The sequence below is a fragment of the Pagrus pagrus genome, assembly GCF_965226575.1.
Source record: "Pagrus pagrus genome assembly, chromosome: 11".
Taxonomy (NCBI): Eukaryota; Metazoa; Chordata; class Actinopteri; order Spariformes; family Sparidae; genus Pagrus; species Pagrus pagrus.
In genome coordinates this window covers 13,246,436-13,264,111 of record NC_140195.1, presented here as the reverse complement: position 1 = coordinate 13,264,111, position 17,676 = coordinate 13,246,436, and the positions used below count along the sequence as shown (strand labels likewise).

At 41.3% G+C, this 17,676-nt stretch overlaps 2 protein-coding genes across 2 annotated transcripts; both read right to left on the bottom strand.

Annotated features, from left to right (window-relative positions):
* Positions 1–1,494: 1,494 nt before the first annotated feature.
* On the bottom strand, positions 1,495–6,443 carry asb14b (ankyrin repeat and SOCS box containing 14b). Its single transcript, XM_084366471.1, has 10 exons — positions 6,352–6,443; positions 5,702–5,866; positions 5,559–5,611; positions 5,343–5,474; positions 4,552–4,710; positions 4,222–4,467; positions 3,574–3,742; positions 2,950–3,484; positions 2,699–2,852; positions 1,495–2,056 (listed from the first exon to the last, which is right to left on the bottom strand). The coding sequence occupies exons 2-10, from the start codon at positions 5,824–5,826 to the stop codon at positions 1,878–1,880; spliced, it is 1,752 nt and encodes a 583-aa protein (XP_084222597.1). The 5' UTR covers positions 5,827–5,866; positions 6,352–6,443; the 3' UTR covers positions 1,495–1,877.
* A 4,659-nt stretch (positions 6,444–11,102) lies between these two features.
* On the bottom strand, positions 11,103–17,212 carry LOC311265466 (homeodomain-interacting protein kinase 2-like). Its single transcript, XM_084367144.1, has 12 exons — positions 17,118–17,212; positions 16,482–16,679; positions 15,974–16,162; positions 15,699–15,880; positions 15,406–15,529; positions 14,915–15,025; positions 14,727–14,807; positions 14,476–14,624; positions 14,061–14,231; positions 13,486–13,656; positions 12,494–12,588; positions 11,103–12,410 (listed from the first exon to the last, which is right to left on the bottom strand). The coding sequence occupies exons 2-12, from the start codon at positions 16,662–16,664 to the stop codon at positions 12,301–12,303; spliced, it is 1,566 nt and encodes a 521-aa protein (XP_084223270.1). The 5' UTR covers positions 16,665–16,679; positions 17,118–17,212; the 3' UTR covers positions 11,103–12,300.
* Positions 17,213–17,676: the final 464 nt, after the last annotated feature.

The following is a 17,676-nucleotide window of genomic DNA, read 5'->3' as shown; positions in this document are numbered from 1 at the left end:
ACCGCAAACACTGCTCAGGAACAACTCGAGGAACACAATAAAGGGCCCAAGGTGTTGATCGGGCCTCCAAATTCCCCAGATCCCAATCCGATCGAGCATGTGTAAGACATGCTGGAGCAGGCCTGATCCATGGAGACCCCACCCCCCAACATACAGGACCCAGAGGATCCACTATAAAACGCCACAGGACACCCTCAGAGGTCTTAAGTCCATGTCTTGACAGGTCAGAGCTGTTTTGACTGCACAAGGGACATCTTCACAATATTAGGCAGGTGGTCATAATGTTTTGTCTGATCGGTGTGTATCAAATGTATCCCTATTTCTGTCATATTGTAAAAAATGTTCAAAACATGCTTATTGTGGTGGAAATGATTGTATTTCCTTGTAGAGAAGAGAACAAATAAACGGTGAATCAACAGAAGGCTGTCTTTTCTATTATTTAATAGAACAATAACACAGAAAAAACGAGTTTACGGGAGTGTCTGATAAAGAGGCACAGAACAGTGATGCATTTGTGCATTTGTGGATGTAAAATATCAGAAAGGGAGCAAGGGTGGACTATTAGATGGCATTTGAGCACAATCACAACACCTGCTTTGAGCTGATAAGTGTCCTGAGGATGTAATGTTCATCCGTCACCCCACGCAGCAAAGCAAGTTTCTCATACACAAATGAAACATATCGAGAAAACCAACTTGCTTCAGGTCAGATCGAAACGTACACAAGTTCATAAGGTAATGATACATTTTCTCATAACACCATTTAACTGCTGTTTTATACCTGCTTTCCCCCGTGTATTGTTGTCCACGTTCTATTTATGTCACTCATATAGTTGCATTTATTATTGCTAGTGCACAGCAGTCAATACAGGTCTATAAACCAATATGCCCCTCACAAACACACACGCACATGCTCACACGTGCACATGCAAACACACACTATCAGTAAGTAGGCCATCACTTTGATGTAGTTATATTATTTTCTGTAGTTGGAGGCTTCAAGTAAACCCAGTGTGTTTTCGGCATCTCCCTGCGCTGAATATCATTTGTTATCTTTGTTATTTTTGTGTTCATTTTTTTAATTATGCTAAAATTAAACTAAAGTAGTGCTCAGATGTTACAATACACAAGAAGAGTAAGTTCTAGGATGCAGCAAAATATGTAGGAATATTGAGGCTATGAATGACCTGACTTGACTTAATAAGCTTACTCTACATCATCTTATTTTTGTACCACGATGCATAACTTTTACGTTTTGTAACAGCTTTTCACACAGGCGACCCCTACACACTGAGATGGGTAGTATGTTGCCACTGATGTGCACACTTACCGTACACCCTTGAAGGTTGGTGCAACCACCAGACCAACCTCACTCATGTAAGACTTCAATCTACCACCAGGTGATGACAAAGAGGCAGGGATTCTTCATCGCACAAGAAAGACTCAAGAAATATGAGATGTTTTTGATCACATTGTATTAATTTTAATTGGATACTGGCTTTATGCTTTTTTGCACATTTCTGTATTCACATTAGAAAATTGTAAGTCTGAGTGTGAAAATAATAGTTGTAATACTAAGAATACATTATTTGCAGTTTTGTCAAAATGTTTTGTTGTGATCTATTTGCAAAAAGAAAGAGCAAATCTTTACACAAGGCAATACCATGTCACTGTAAATATTAAAATTAAGAGCTGAAAAGAAGACAGTTTTGTACAAATAAAATTACAAAGCATAAAGTTAATGAAACATGTCCTTGGAAAACTACCAGTACTTTTCAAAATACACAATATCAAGGCAAACAGATAACTACTGACTACTGGATAGTAACAGTACTGACAATTAATGTCCCTCTGTGATAGTGGTATCTGTTTGTGTTTTCACTGTGGGTCAACAATGCTGCCTCTGCCGTAGACATCAAACTCCTTGAAGCGTAGGTAATCTTTCAGCCTGGGAGGTAGAGGAAGGAAGCTGATAAAAACCGGGGCTCTCAAGCGCAGGCGACTGAGATGCTCCCTTATCTGCAGCCGACACAGGTGCTTCAGACTCCGTGCGTTTCCTAAGAGAAAATGAAGTCAGTTTAGTCGATGGATGCCAGCCCAGTCAAATAAAATAACATTTTGGCGGGTGACATTTCTGCAAACCACTGACACGTTCCATTTGAATGTCTCATAGGCTACATACCAACGTGTCATATCACGTGCACATTACATGTTTATGATCTGACTGAGGGGATGAGGGGATTGTGGTGGAATTAAAGGCGAGAGGGCTGCCAAGCATGAAGGTTAACAAGCCAGTGACCGCAAGACTGTGTTTTGACATCTGTGTGTCAAAACACATTTTTGATGAGGGCCCCAATGACGTTTAAACATTCTGAACCATCACACCACCGGGAATTTTTAAGTAGACCTCGGGGCATTTCCAGCCGGGGCATTTCCAGCCGAGTTTCTGCTGACCAAACTTCTATCCAAAGCCAAAACATGATCTTTTCCTAACCGTAACCAAGTGGTTTTTGTGCCTACACCTAACCAGGACATAGACACGGCATTAAAAACTGAAAATCTACCCATAAGAAACGTAAAGTTGCAACACAAAGAAATGTAAACTTCAACATGGTTTGCACAAATATACATTGAAGTCATCAATACTCTTTTCCTGACAGGTAAAAAAATAACTATAACAGGATCATGGCAGTTCTCACTTTGAATCTGGCAGATCTCCGGCCACTGTTTCTGCTCCATCAAGGTTTCCTTAAGTTTGGTGCAGAAGGAGACGTGGTCGGTGTAGTCGAGCATGATGCGCACCACCTGAGCAGATAAGTGCTTTAGCCAGGCCACTGTTATCACCTCACAGAACTAGAAGGAGACAAACAAAGACACAGTGAAAGAGAAACCTCCACTCCACCGGCTCCCCTGAGGAATTCGTTCACATCTCAGACCAGCTTTGCCTTACCACCATGTCTTTGATGACTGAAGTCGTCCAGGGAGCGTAGTCATGGGAACTGTCACCATAAGGACAGTCAAAGCAACGCTTAACATCGTATCCATGGTTAAGTATCATCCTCAGCATGACCTCATCTTTCAAGGCGTACTGGAGCGCTGATGGGAAGTGAGTGCTGTTGACACGGGAGTAGTAGTTTACATTTGCCCCAGACTTCAGCAGTGTGTTGATCAGCTCATAGTTGCCCTGTCTAAGAGCCACCTGCAAACAGTTGATCGGATCCTGGTTCACCATTGCCCCAGCCTCTAACAGCAAGCGTGTGCACTGAAGATCATTGTTGGAGACAGCAAAGAAGAGGGCCGACTTGCGCTCATCATCATAGCTGCGGCGCACCCTTGGGTGCAACATGAAGTTTGGATCATAGTCAGCTTTGAGCAGCATCTCCACACAATGGGCATGTCCGCCGGCGGCTGCAGAATGGAGAGGGCTCATCCCACTTTCCTTCACAGCATCTAGCTTCGTCACTGGGATGAGGTGCTCCAGAGCCCTGTCAAAGAGGAGTCCTCGTTAAGAACATGATATTGGTTCAAAGTTCAAACAACATTTTCTAGATTCTGTAACATAAACATCTCTCACAGTATGTGCCCATGGTAGGCCACACGGTGAATCGGCAGGTGCCCGCTGTAAAGAGGTTGGTTGGGATCTGCTCCGTGGTCCAGCAGCATGGAGATTATGTCAGGGTTTCCTGATGCTGCTGCTTCAAACAAGATTGAGCCTGACTCTGATTCACACCACACATTGGCTCCTACAAAATGAATACAGATACTTTGATAGACAGTATAACCAGTATGGAAAGATTAATCTGTTCTACAACTAAGGCATCCACACAGTCTTGTATATAAATGGATGTTTTAATCATCTACTAGGCTACTCGGTTATAGTTGATAATTATGCCTCATCAACTGAGATTTTTTACTGTCTAGGCTGGGTATGTTTTTGATACCGTTTGCTGACCAATCAGTTCGGACTGTGTATTTGGGAGTGGCCTTAAAGCCTTAAAGAGACAGGAGCTAAAACAGAGATTTAAGGCATTTAAACCTATTCTAGTAGTAACCCAAAATAAAATGATGAACCCAAAAAAGAGCATAATATGTCTCCTTTAATACAGGTGCTGGGTCAGGTCTTTACCAGCATGTAAATAGATCGGTTCGCTCCCATTCCTACCAGCTGACATAAGTTCCTGAAAGGTGCTTTATAAATAAATAAATGTATTGTTATGATTACCTTTTTGTAACAGGACCTCCACTACATTCAGATGTCCATTTTGTGCAGCCAGAGCCAGCGGAGTTTTCTTCTTGATGTCACACGCATTCGGGTTGGCACCAGACTCTAGGAGCAGATACACAAAGTTCTCCAGGCCTAAGAAGGCAGACTCATGTAGAGCCGTTCGGTTCAGCGGTCCTGTTTGGTCTACTTTGGCGTTATAGCGGAGCAATAGCGTGGCCAAGTCATACTGGTCATTCAGAATAGCTGAGAGTAGGAGAGAGAAGAATTTAAATATCAGTACATATCTTTAGGTCTGTCAAATGAGGTTTAAATTCAGGTGTCACATACCTGCCACTAACGGAGAATCCTGCTCATCATTCTGGAGATCCGGGCTACAACCGTTCTGTAACAGGAATGTGGCGTTCTCTCTGAGTCCATGAACCACAGCCAGAAACAGTGGCGTCTCACCCTTTAGTGTTCGACACTGGGACGCACCAGGGGGTGATGCTGGAAGCCAAACGCAAAACAACCAATCAACATTTTAAAGGATAAGTTGACCCAACAATGCAAGTTGTCAAAAAGTAAAGTAAATTATTTACTCACCCTCATGCTGACGGAAAGTCAGGGGAAGTCTCATAGTCATTTTTGGAGTTTCAGAGCAAAACAGTGTTACAGCGTTGGCTCCATACAGCTCATTCAGCATGATCCAAGTTGCTGGGAGCCCCGAGATCCCAAATTGAATTTTTTTTATTTACACCCTCCATGTACGCTCGAGCTTGTGCAGATGGGGTGCGTGCTAACTCTTTTAGCTGAGCAGCTACAGTGACAGTTTTGGATTTAGAAAATGTATAAATAACTTTTTTTTTTAGAAATTCAAATCAAATTGGAATCTCCCACGGCTTCCGGAGACTTGGATTACACCGGACAAGCTGTATGGAGACAATTTTTTTTTTTCAGTTCTTTCAGTTTAAAACAAGTCCCCATCTACTTCAGTTGTTTAGGAGAATGCTGCCACGCTGTTTTGCTGTGAAGCTCCAGAAATGCTCTGTGGACTATAAAAACTTCAACCGACTTTCCATCAGCATGAGGGTGAGTAGATAATTCAATTTTCATTTTGTGCAAACTTTTCCTTTAATAACCTGAGAAGACAATCTCAAGTATTTTTTTATTCTGATGCGCTGCAGCCTCGTGCAGCGGGATCCATCCTCGTTCATCAACTCTGGACACGGTCTCTGGATGTACTACCATCTTGTTTAGTGCCTCCTCATCACCTAAATATGAAGAAGACATTATATCAAAGCATTTCATCATGACCTCTATCAGCTTTGACAGGTTAAAGATTCATATCAGCGTACCCTCCTTGATTGCTTTGAAAATCTCATCAGGGTCGTCACTGAGTTTCAGATCGCTATTGCAACAAATAAAAAGGATTCAAATGATCAAGAGACACATACTGTACAGAAACAGAGATTTCACACTGGGGGGGTTAGAGATTAACCTCGGATTCAATCCTTTGAGCTTTCTATATTGAATCAGACTTTGTTCAATTATATATTGCGTCGCCTCATCTTCATCCAAGTCGTCCTCCGATTGATAGAAATCATCCTCTGTCTCTGTGTTCATCTGTCAGTCCAGACAGGGTCAGTGCAAAGAAGGTGTTGCTCTGGGGAGAAACAGCCGGTAAACAAGACCGTTAAATCTGGTAACTGAGAACTTACACAACAAGTGTTTCCCCTGATGGAAAAGTGAACTAGAGCAAAGTACAGCTAAGCATGCGATTGTTGAATAAGATGTCAAAATAAGATCCAAAAAGTGTTTCAGTTTTTTGGGGGGTTTTTTTTGCCCATAACCTCTTAACTTTCCTCATGATAGTAGATCTCCTGCAGATAATTTTACATTATTTATCTCAATGTGGCTTGAAAAACTTTGCATGAAGATTCCTGCTGCATATATGACTGATTGAGAGCATTTTTTAAATATGAAACTAGACAATACTATACTTAGACCACGACAAGACACCTTAACAGAATCACAAGTGACCTGTTCAATTCAACAGCTACAAGCCACAGGTTCAAGTCCAACAGGTTGTCTATACAGCAAACTCAATATTTCTCTGGATGCATTATTCATTTATTGTCTGGTGTTTACCTTCAGTCAAATGGCTGTGCGCCTTCGGGTGGTTTTTACAACAGTCGAGCCAGTATGCCTCTCAGTACCCGCACATGCTGCAGCTATTTATATCTCACCCACTATAAATATCAGATCACGGGGTCCTCACAGCCTGCACCTAGCTTTGACCCACTAAGCACTGCAACAACCGTTCAGCTCATATACACATTCACTGACAACACAGAAGCCGAAACAAACAAACAAACAAACAAAAAACTCTTAAATACTGATATTGTCCTTTTCACAAATGCGTGTGAATGTACAGTATGTATAGATTACCATACGGCCTGTATCAAGTTCAGTTTTTTTCACCTTTTATTCAGTGATCCTTCATACGAAAAGTGGATTTTGCCCATATTCTTGCTGCACTAGTTTGTGTGCTAGAGAAAAGCAAAATCTGTTACATTTTTCAAGTTTCAGGTTATAATGTCATAAAACATATTGTAATAACGTGAAATGTTTCAGGTTATAATGGGATATGAAAATGGGAAGTGTTGTGCAGAGGACATGAATAGTATTCCACAGATATGTATTTATGTATTTTCAAGGAGACGAAATGTTGCTGTTATTGAGCATCATGGTAGAGTAAGGGGGATTTTAAAATGCATGGGGCTGTTCAGAGGAAAGAATCAGTCCTCCTCCCTCTGAAGATGGGTCAATATACAGAAACATCCACTTTTGGACTCATGAATCTATGAACACACCTTTTTTTATCTTTATTAAAACTGTATCAACATAAGGAAAGTTGTTCGAAAAAACACAAGTGATTATACTGGAAAAATGCATTTTACAAAATGGCTGCTACAGGGCATCAAACCACTTGTTGTCAATCATGTAAACACACTAAAATGATGACAACAACTCTGACTGTATATAAGCAAAATGCTCTATTTAACTGCAGGATGAAAAGCGCTGCGGTGCATCTCTGTGTGCGCGATATGATGCACAGATCTCAGTCCGCTGATCAGGCAAGCCATCATTCAGATGAATAGGGGTCATTAGCAATGACACTAGCAGTGATCTTTGCGCGGAGTGTAAGATAGAGCCATAAATGTATTTCTAAAGCAGTGGTACATAGTTACCCTGCTCGGTGCTGAGAGAAGTGGTGTAAATCTCAAATAATATATAATAACAATAATCATTTTATTGTATTAATATCAAAATGGTTCAGCTTTACATACTGAAGATGGGACCAACACTGAGGAAATGCTGAATACTAGTACTTAGCCTTATAAAAGTCATGAGACAGTTCAAGAGTAAAATTCAGTCTGATTGTTTATTGATATATTGAAGTTTTTCCAGAACAGTTAATAGATATTTAAGAATCAAATCAAATCAAATCCAACCAAATTTTATTTATATAGACCAAAATCACAATCACATTGCCTCAATGGGCTTTACAGTCTGTACAGTGAGCAACATCCTCTGTCCTTAGACCCTCGATTCGAGTGAGGAAAAAGTTGCCATGTTGTTGAAAAAAAGACCCTTTTAACAGGGAAGAAAAAAGACGATGGAAGAAACCTCAGGAAGAGCCACAGAGGAGGGATCCCTCTTCCAGGACGGACAGACGTGCAATAGATGTCGCATGTACAGAAAGAACAGCACTTTATTTTAGAGTACACTAATAAGATGTAATAAGCCGTACATTGTCCGATTTTATTTTCAGTCTATATGCCATATCATCCAATGTCACTTTTCAACGTTTCTTTTCATTGCTATGCAAGCGACACAAATATACCTTCCACTGAGACCTGATGACCAAAAAAGCCTAGCTGCTGTTTTTAACTCAACAACATCTAATGTTGGATTGCACAAAAATTTCTTCAACTCATCAACTCAAAATCGCAAAACATAATTTTCAACTTCCCGCACCAAAACATTAGCCTCATTGACAGTACCCTTGGTCCCTAACTGCCAACATCTGCCAGAAATTTGGGAGTTACATCAGATTCAGCCTGCTGCTAAGCACCGTCAGAAGTCGGAAAATGCGATGCTCCCAAGCGAACCAATCACATTCCTTTCGGTCCGCAGTTACATTTCCGGGGGGGTGGGGGGGTGGGTGCATGTCAGACTACGCTGTGGGTATGGCGTCGATTCAACAAAGTTTACAATTAGAAACTCCAGCAGGAGTGGAGTAGTCATCTGCCTCCATCGTGTTTACAAAGCTGCTGGTCAGGCATCACGAGCGCGATTAATCTGTGTTATTTAACCCGTTGTTTTTTCTATAATTAGTTAATCTAAATTAACGCATTATATTGACAGCCCTGCTTATTACATCTTATTAGTGTACTTTACAATAAAGTGCGACCGAGATGCCGCAGTGTTCAAATCAAATCAAATCAAATGGTCCAAAATCACAATCACATTGACCCCAATGGGCTTTACAATCTTGAGGAAATCGTGAGGAAAAAACCCTTTTAACAGGGGGAAAAAACGACACACGACCTCCTCTCCACTGTGCTAACCTGGAAGACACAAAATAATTATCAGTAAAAGAGAAAACATCAGCATGAAGAGGCATACAATTTTACAGAAATACAGATATAAGGAGAGAGGAGTGCAATGATCCAGCGGAGCTCAGGGTATGACGATCCATATGCATCAATTTGTGAGGCAGCAGGAGCCAGGAGCGGTAGATGGTCTCAGAAGCCAGTGGTCCATCAGAAGGGAGCCTAAATGAGAGGAGAGGAGGAGGAGAGGAGGAGAAAGAGGAGGAGGAGGAGAAAGACTGAAAGAGTTTCTTATTCCTCAAATTGAGCTGGAGACCCGCGGGGGTACCCTCCATATAACGGGCATAAATGGTGTCCGAGACGAAAAGGTCCATAAAACTACACAAAAACTTTGCAATATTCCTCCATACTGCTCTTCCGCTGCAATCCAAGTGTCCTTAAGTGGCGACATCCAGAGTTTACTCGAAACAACGTCATTTAGTACATTTTCGAGCCTAAACAGTCACTATACTATATTTGCCTGGAGGCACGCGCACACGAGTCTCCCTCACAGCCGTTTGCACTACGGAAGCCGCGCCAGACATGATCAACGAGTACTCGCGATAGATACACACCGGTATTTACATCCTGCTGTGAGCGACCGAGCGATACACAAACACAAGAGGGATCTGCGTGCACTAGTGATTTGAAACTTTGAAACTCACAGTTTCAGGATGTAAATACTGGTGTGTATCTATCGCGAGTTCTGTTGATCTTGTCTGGCGCGGCTTCCGTAGTGCAAACGGCTGTGAGGGAGACTCGTGTGCGCGTGGGAGCGTGCCTCCAGGCAAATATAGTATAGTGACTGTTTAGGATAGAAAATGTACTGACGTTGTTTCGAGTAAACTCTGGATGTCGCCACTTCAGGACACTTGGATTACAGCAGGCGAGCAGTGTGGAGGAATATTTTGCTGCAGGAGGGTACCCCCGAGGGTCTCCAGCTGCACTTTGAGGAATAAGAAACTACACCGGACTTCTCATCAGCATGAGGGTGAGTTGATTTTGTTCTAGAGTGAACTATTCCTTTAACCACTGAGCCACCATGTATGCGGGATTTCATAGCACAACTCCCCGGAAGAACAGAAAATTATGCTATAAAACCCTACACAGAAGGTCACTAACCCACAAATTTGTTTTTTTAAATACTTTTAAGTATTTGGGGAAACCGGAGCACCAGGAGGAAACCCAGAGAGACAACTCAACTCCCCGGGAGAACAGAAAATCCCGCTATAAAACCCTACACAGAACTTCACTTCATACTTCCCTGATCCTCATCAACACAGCCAACATGCCAGCTAAAGGTCTTCTTCATCCAAGAGGAGATGCGTTGGAACCAGTTCTTCTTCTTCTCCCTCGTCTTCTTTGTCCCGATGTCTCCTGAAAATCAAATGACATCAAATACCTCAGCCGTACTCCAAACATTTTTTTAAATACTTGTAAGTGTATCGGGAAACCGGAGCACCCAGAGGAAACCCAGACAGACACGGGGAAAAAAAGACAGAAAGAGGGCCGAGAAAGCCACACCTTCTGCTGTGAGGCCACTGTGATGAGAATTTTTTACTTCATGTAGAAGTATGTGAATTGAGCCACCATGCAGCCCTCGAAGATCTATGAGGGATTTCATAGCACAACTCCCCGGAAGAAAAGAAAATCGCGCTATAAAACCCTACACAGAAGGTCACTGACCCACTACAATTTTTTTTAAATACTATTAAGTATTTGGGGAAACCGGGGCACCCTGAGGAAACCCAGACAGACAACTCAACTCCCCGGAAGAACAGAAAATCCCGCTATAAAACCCTACACAGAAGATCAGTGACCCATTACTATATTTTAAAAAATACTTTTAAGTATTTGGGGAAACCGGGGCACCCTGAGGAAACCCAGACAGACAACTCAACTCCCCGGAAGAACAGAAAATCATGCTATAAAACCCTACACAGAAGGTCACTGACCCGCTACTATTTTTTTAAAATACTATTAAGTATTTGGGGAAACGGGAGCACACGGAGGAAACCCAGACAAACAACTCAACTCCCCAGAAGAACAGAAAATCGCGCTATAAAACCCTACACAGAAGGTCACTGACCCACTACTATTTTTTTTAAATACTATTAAGTATTTGGGGAAACCGGGGCACCCTGAGGAAACCCAGACTGACAACTCAACTCCCCGGAAGAACAGAAAATCATGCTATAAAACCCTACACAGAAGGTCACTGACCCACTACTATTTTTAAAAAAATACTTTTAAGTATTTGGGGAAACCGGAGCACACGGAGAAAACCCAGACAGACAACTCAACTCCCCAGAAGAACAGAAAATCGCGCTATAAAACCCTACACAGAAGGTCACTGACCCACTACTATATTTTAAAAAAATACTTTTAAGTATTTGGGGAAACCGGAGCACACGGAGAAAACCCAGACAGACAACTCAACTCCCAAGAAGAACAGAAAATCGCGCTATAAAACCCTACACAGAAGGTCACTGACCCGCTACTATTTTTTTAAAATACTATTAAGTATTTGGGGAAACGGGAGCACACGGAGGAAACCCAGACAAACAACTCAACTCCCCGGAAGAACAGAAAATCGCGCTATAAAACCCTACACAGAAGGTCACTGACCCACTACTATTTTTTTTAAATACTATTAAGTATTTGGGGAAACCGGGGCACCCTGAGGAAACCCAGACTGACAACTCAACTCCCCGGAAGAACAGAAAATCATGCTATAAAACCCTACACAGAAGGTCACTGACCCACTACTATTTTTAAAAAAATACTTTTAAGTATTTGGGGAAACCGGAGCACACGGAGAAAACCCAGACAGACAACTCAACTCCCCAGAAGAACAGAAAATCATGCTATAAAACCCTACACAGAAGGTCACTGACCCACTACTATTTTTTTTAAATACTATTAAGTATTTGGGGAAACCGGGGCACCCTGAGGAAACCCAGACTGACAACTCAACTCCCCGGAAGAACAGAAAATCATGCTATAAAACCCTACACAGAAGGTCACTGACCCACTACTATTTTTAAAAAAATACTTTTAAGTATTTGGGGAAACCGGAGCACACAGAGAAAACCCAGACAGACAACTCAACTCCCCGGAAGAACAGAAAATCGCGCTATAAAACCCTACACAGAAGGTCACTGACCCGCTACTATTTTTTTAAATACTATTAAGTATTTGGGGAAACCGGAGCACACGGAGGAAACCCAGACAGACAACTCAACTCCCCGGAAGAACAGAAAATCATGCTATAAAACCCTACACAGAAGGTCACTGACCCACTACTATTTTTTTTAAATACTATTAAGTATTTGGGGAAACCGGAGCACACGGAGGAAACCCAGACAGACAACTCAACTCCCCAGAAGAACAGAAAATCATGCTATAACCCCTACACAGAACCTCATTTCATACTTCCCTAATCCTCATCAACACGGCCAACACGCCAGCTAAAGGTCTTCTTCATCCAAGAGAAGAGGCATTGGAACCAGTTCTTCATCTCCCTTGTCGTCTTTGCCCCGATGTCTCCTGAAAATCAAATAATTAAAAACCTCAGCCATACTCCATAATGCACAACAATTCAGATACAAGAGAAGGTGACTGTTACTTACCACATGTGGTTGGGTCCTCGCATATCGCTGACTTGGTGTTAGTTTTAGTGTCGCTCACTGAGGACTGTGATGTCTCGTTCAGCCCAGATTGAACACTAAACACACACAAGTTAGAATGTTATTCCTGCTATTGTCGTCACATCTTAAAGCTGAAACTAGCTGAAACACTAAACATGCACACACACACGCACGCACATACAGACACAGAGTATTATCTTGTTATTGCCATGACATCTTAAAGACTCATGTAAACTTCCTGTCAGATCTGCTATTATTTCTTATTATCGGCCGATATCAGGCATTTTCCAAACTATCGGTATCGGCATTTATAATGGCCGATAAATGAATATTTAAAAAATAAATTAAACACGGATGAAACACCCTTCAACCATGTTGTGAGTGTTGGCGTTGCATAGTTTGTCCACCAGAGGACACTCTACAACGTCCCTGTTGGCAACACTCGTGTTTAGAACGCCACAAACCCGACAACCAGCTGATCCAGCCAGAGTCGGGCAGAGCGAACCAGTTATCCATGACTGCGATCATCGTTGAAGTGTGTTCGTTGTAAGTTGGCCATTGTCATGAGAAATACATTGCTTGATTAACAATCAAAAGAACATCCCCATCAGTTCTCTTAACTACGACAAAATTTGTGACTACCATGTCCAGTTTTGCTGCTGTTAGGTGTAAGCCGAGAGTGAAACTGACTTAGCTAGTAATTTTGATGTTCCTCTGTTCTGTTGTGACAATAAAACAAACAAGTTTATTTCTAAACTGCATTATCATATTATTTCAGTGAGGACTCATAAATAACTACAAATAACTAATGTTACGGAAATCTGTTTATTTTTTGTTACACGTTTCTGGATTTCTTTTTTTATATATATATATCGGCCAATATATCGGAATATCGGATTTTTAAATCACCAAATATTTGTATCGGTATAGACCTTAAAAATCCTTCATTGGTCGGGCTCTAGTAGAAATCTCACCTAACTGCGCTCTCCAGATCTTCCAGCAGCCGTGTGTTCTCGGGTCGGCTAGGCTGAACCATGATCACACCTGATGGTCCAATTATGGGAGATGAAGTGTAATTGGCCAACTCGTCAGTTGTAGAAGCCAAGGCTTCATCACTTGAGGTCTCACTGAGGTTCATCTGCGAACTAAACACACACACAAATGGTAATTTCCCTACTTTTGTCTTGATGTCTTCAATGCAATGTCTCCCTACGAACTAAGGGATGAGTTTTATAACCAGAAGACATGCTCACTGTTACATTGATGTCCTGGAAAATGACAGGACACTGATCAAATTATAAATCATCACCAACTAACAAAGCACCGCCTACAGCACTCATCTCACACACACACACACACACACACACACACACACACACACGCGCGCGCACATACACATGCACATGCAGACACAGAGTATTATCTTGTTATTATCATGACATCTTAAAGACTCATGTAAACTTCCTGTCAGATCTGCTATTATTTCTCACGAGCTGAACTATTTTCTCATCTGTGAAATGGGTGTCAAGTCCAGAGGTAGAAATCTCACCTAACTGCGCTCTCCAGATCTTCCAGCAGTCGTGTGTTCTCGGGTCGGCTAGGCTGAACCATGATCACACCTGATGGTCCAATTATGGGAGATGAAGTGTAGTTGGCCAACTCGTCACTTGTAGAAGCCAAGGCTTCATCACTTGACGTCTCACTGAGGTTCGTCTGCGAACTAAACACACACACAAATGGTAATTTCCCTACTTTTGTCTTGATGTCGTCAATGCAATGTCTCCCTACGAACTAAGGATGTGTTTTATAACCAGAAGACATGCTCACTGTTACATTGATGTCCTGGAAAAATGACAGGACACTGATCAAATTATAAATCATCACTAACTAACAAAGCACCGCCTACAGCACTGATCTCACACACACACACACACACACATACACACACATACACAGACACTTACTTCGTGTAGTCCTTGGTGATGAATGGATGGTTGAGGACTTCACGTGGAGTGATCCTCTTATCTGCATCAATTGTCAGCATGGCCTTCAGGAGCTCAATACAGTGCTCTCGCTCTACAGCCTCATCTTTGTTCTCTTCCTCCTCACGCATCTATTTGAGGAAACAACAGTCAAATCTACTATCAGTCAAGTCGTCCTCATGATAATGAAAGATAATCAATCATAGTGACAATGAAAGTTACTTGACACTTACGTTTTTCAGATCATCCAGAGATTTGAAATTGCGGCACACGTAGAGTCTGGGAAATTTATATCGACCGTATTCCTTACGTGTCTAAAAGAAGATTCAAAGTGTATTAATGTCAATATTAATGTTGTATTAATATTCTGGTAAAAGATTAAATAACTTCTGTAAAGGTCAGAGAAGGTTCGTTGTGGTACCTTGAGCCTCCAGGTGTTGAACCTGGTCCTCTTGCAGTAATCCTTCGTCTTTCGACCATCATTGAAAACATGGTCCGCTGGCATGCCCAGGACTTCAACAATGTCCCTTAGCTGGAGATTATAAACAGCATGAAATCAAAATATGCAAGAGGAAGCAAAATATCAGGGTAGATCAGTTCATCCTGGAAAGCTTCTATTCTCTTTTTGACAGCATGCTAATGCTAAGACCTCCCATCAATCTAAGAACCACTTGACATCAAATTACTTTCTTCTGTCATACTCATAGTACATTTAGAGCATTTTCATCTGTTTGAACAAAAGACCAATTTTTCATTCCCTATTTTCTTTTGAAAAAAAAACTGATTCCCAGCTTTAGACTTTTCATCATACATGTGGGATGTAGCCTACATGGAGTACTTACTAAAGAAAAACCACAAGCTCAAGTGAAGAAATGCAAGTAATTGACAAATTGACCATAGTTGATGACTCACTAGTTCATACTCAGATAATCCCGAGAACAGTTGATATCCGCAGATCATCTTGGCCAACACACAGCCCAGGGACCACATATCAATTGCCTCAGAAAATGGACGGCCCAAAATAATTTCTGGAGACCTAAATGTGGAAGAGAAACATCACACAGGATGTTTACATTGTTATATTTTGGAAAGTGAGCACATGGAAAGAACATGTTACAGGGAGGAAGCGCACAGCTGCTTCTTCATGGTAAAAATGGTAAACTACTAACTCAGTCAAGTATAATAATAAAAACAAGCTACCTTACCTCACACAGAGTGGTTGCAGATGCGCGCCCTGGCTGGCTTCTGATATGGGAATGGCCAATCCAAAGTCTATCAGCTTGACTTTGAAAGGTCGCCTATGTTGATTCTCCATCATTATGTTATGGGGTTTAACATCAGTGTGGATCACCCCGATCCTCTTCAGCGCGTCAAATGCTGTGGCCAACTGAAAGTACGAAGTCAGTTAGAATGTACCAAAGCCTAAAATTAACATTGTGCTCAGTGCTTTACTTTCCATCTAATGGTGCTGTGTTCATACCTGTTCGATGATGGTTCTGATGTCACTCAGAAGCATAGGCATCAATATTCTCTTTTGAAAGTCATCTAGGCTTACATCGAACACCTCTAACACAAGCGCATTTCCAAGTCTGGTTTGCCAACTACCGAAACACTTGACAATATTGTGTTTGTCAAGGTTGAGGTCCCTGAAAAGTTTCAGCATGGCAGCCTGGAGACACAAGCAAGTTCGACATGATTAGTTTTTTGCAGTTATTTAATGTGTTCATGTGTGCAGTCAGGGGAAACTTGAAGTTGGACGTCTTGGAGAGCACTGAAAGGCAGAGCTTCATATTGTGGTGCTTAAAACTTAGTGTACAAATAATCACTATATCTTCAGATAGTAATGTCGGTAGATAGCTTTAGCTGTTAAGGTATTATTTAACTGCACTACGTAAAAGGAATTGCTCTTTTGCACTGGGCCCTTACTGCACCTTTGACTATAAAAATATCTTTTACAACTGTGAACATCAAAATAAACAGTTTCTCACCTCATTCATGGAAGATCCGTTCAAGAATTTAGGGAGCTTTATAGCCACAATCTGCCTGGTTTCCTTATCAAAACATTTCACCACCCTTCCAAAGCCACCTTCTCCCAGATCATCCAGGAACTTATATTTGCGGGGGAGTTTGAAGATTGTCTTCCAATATGAGATGATTCTTTTGAATGTCATTTTTCTCTCCGAATGCTGAAACAACACAGGTGAAAACAAGAAAAAGGAAAAGTTACTTTCATTCCCTTTGCAGGACAATAACAATGTTCCAGATATTGTACTGCAGATTGTGTATATTTATTTTTGCTACCATCCACTGGTTTCTACTCTGTCAACAATTAGATTACGCAAAACATGTCAAACCACTGCTTGAGGTCTTTACATAGACAATAATGTATTTATTTCATGATTGTCTGAGGTCTTAGCAAATTTAAGGTACTTTGTAGTAAATGCTAATGTTTGGTACTAAGTTGTTTAATTTATGATCAGTTTACTTTAAATAAACATACAGAGTCCTTCTCTGAGCTCCGATTGCAGTAAAATGTAGAAGAAACAGGAGCTGGCTCAATATTAATAATTAATAAAGGAGAACTAAAACTCAGAAATGCAGAAAACAGAAAAGGAGTGACTTACCTGTATCGCAGTGGTTGAATATGATCGTCCCTGACAACTGCTCTGTTCATGATGAAAGGAAAACAGTTCCGTAAAGTCCAGATCAACGGAAATGTTTTCCTAGCAACACCAGTTTGAATGTAAACACCATACACTGAAGCATGTTCTCTGAGATACATTCAGCAAAAACATCAATTAATTAATTAACTAATTAATTAATTTCAACAGAGTTGTGAAAAATGACTAGTGACAGATTAGTTGGGTGTTGATGGTGGGTCAGTGCTTCATGGGGAGGTACTGTTATGCCCTACAATAAAGTCAGCAGTGTGTGGTCACAAATTTCAGGTGATCAAGAGTTTAATTAAAAAAATATCGTAACAAACAAAGTATACACCAATTAAACTGTAACTGTTGCACCATCAGCTTCTGGGACATTGAGGCCTCTGCAGACAGCTGAAGTACACAGTCACCTGTGCATGTGCACACATGCTGATAGGGGATTAATGCAGGAGGTGTATTATTAATTAAGTTACTGGGTTTTTGTCATTTTACTCTTGCCATGTAACATTTTTCAGCTTTT

Bases quoted from the DNA above. Each gene is read 5' to 3' on its own strand.
- asb14b (XM_084366471.1), bottom strand. From the start codon at position 5,826: ATGAACACAGAGACAGAGGATGATTTCTATCAATCGGAGGACGACTTG. The intron at 4,468-4,551 runs GTATGTGACACC...TCCTACTCTCAG, and splicing joins GGATTCTCCGTTAGTGGCAG to CTATTCTGAATGACCAGTAT. The intron at 3,743-4,221 runs GTAATCATAACA...TTCATTTTGTAG, and splicing joins GGAGGTCCTGTTACAAAAAG to GAGCCAATGTGTGGTGTGAA.
- LOC311265466 (XM_084367144.1), bottom strand. From the start codon at position 16,664: ATGACATTCAAAAGAATCATCTCATATTGGAAGACAATCTTCAAACTC. The intron at 15,026-15,405 runs GTGAGTCATCAA...TATAATCTCCAG, and splicing joins GATTATCTGAGTATGAACTA to CTAAGGGACATTGTTGAAGT. The intron at 12,411-12,493 runs GTAAGTAACAGT...TTTGATTTTCAG, and splicing joins CGAGGACCCAACCACATGTG to GAGACATCGGGGCAAAGACG.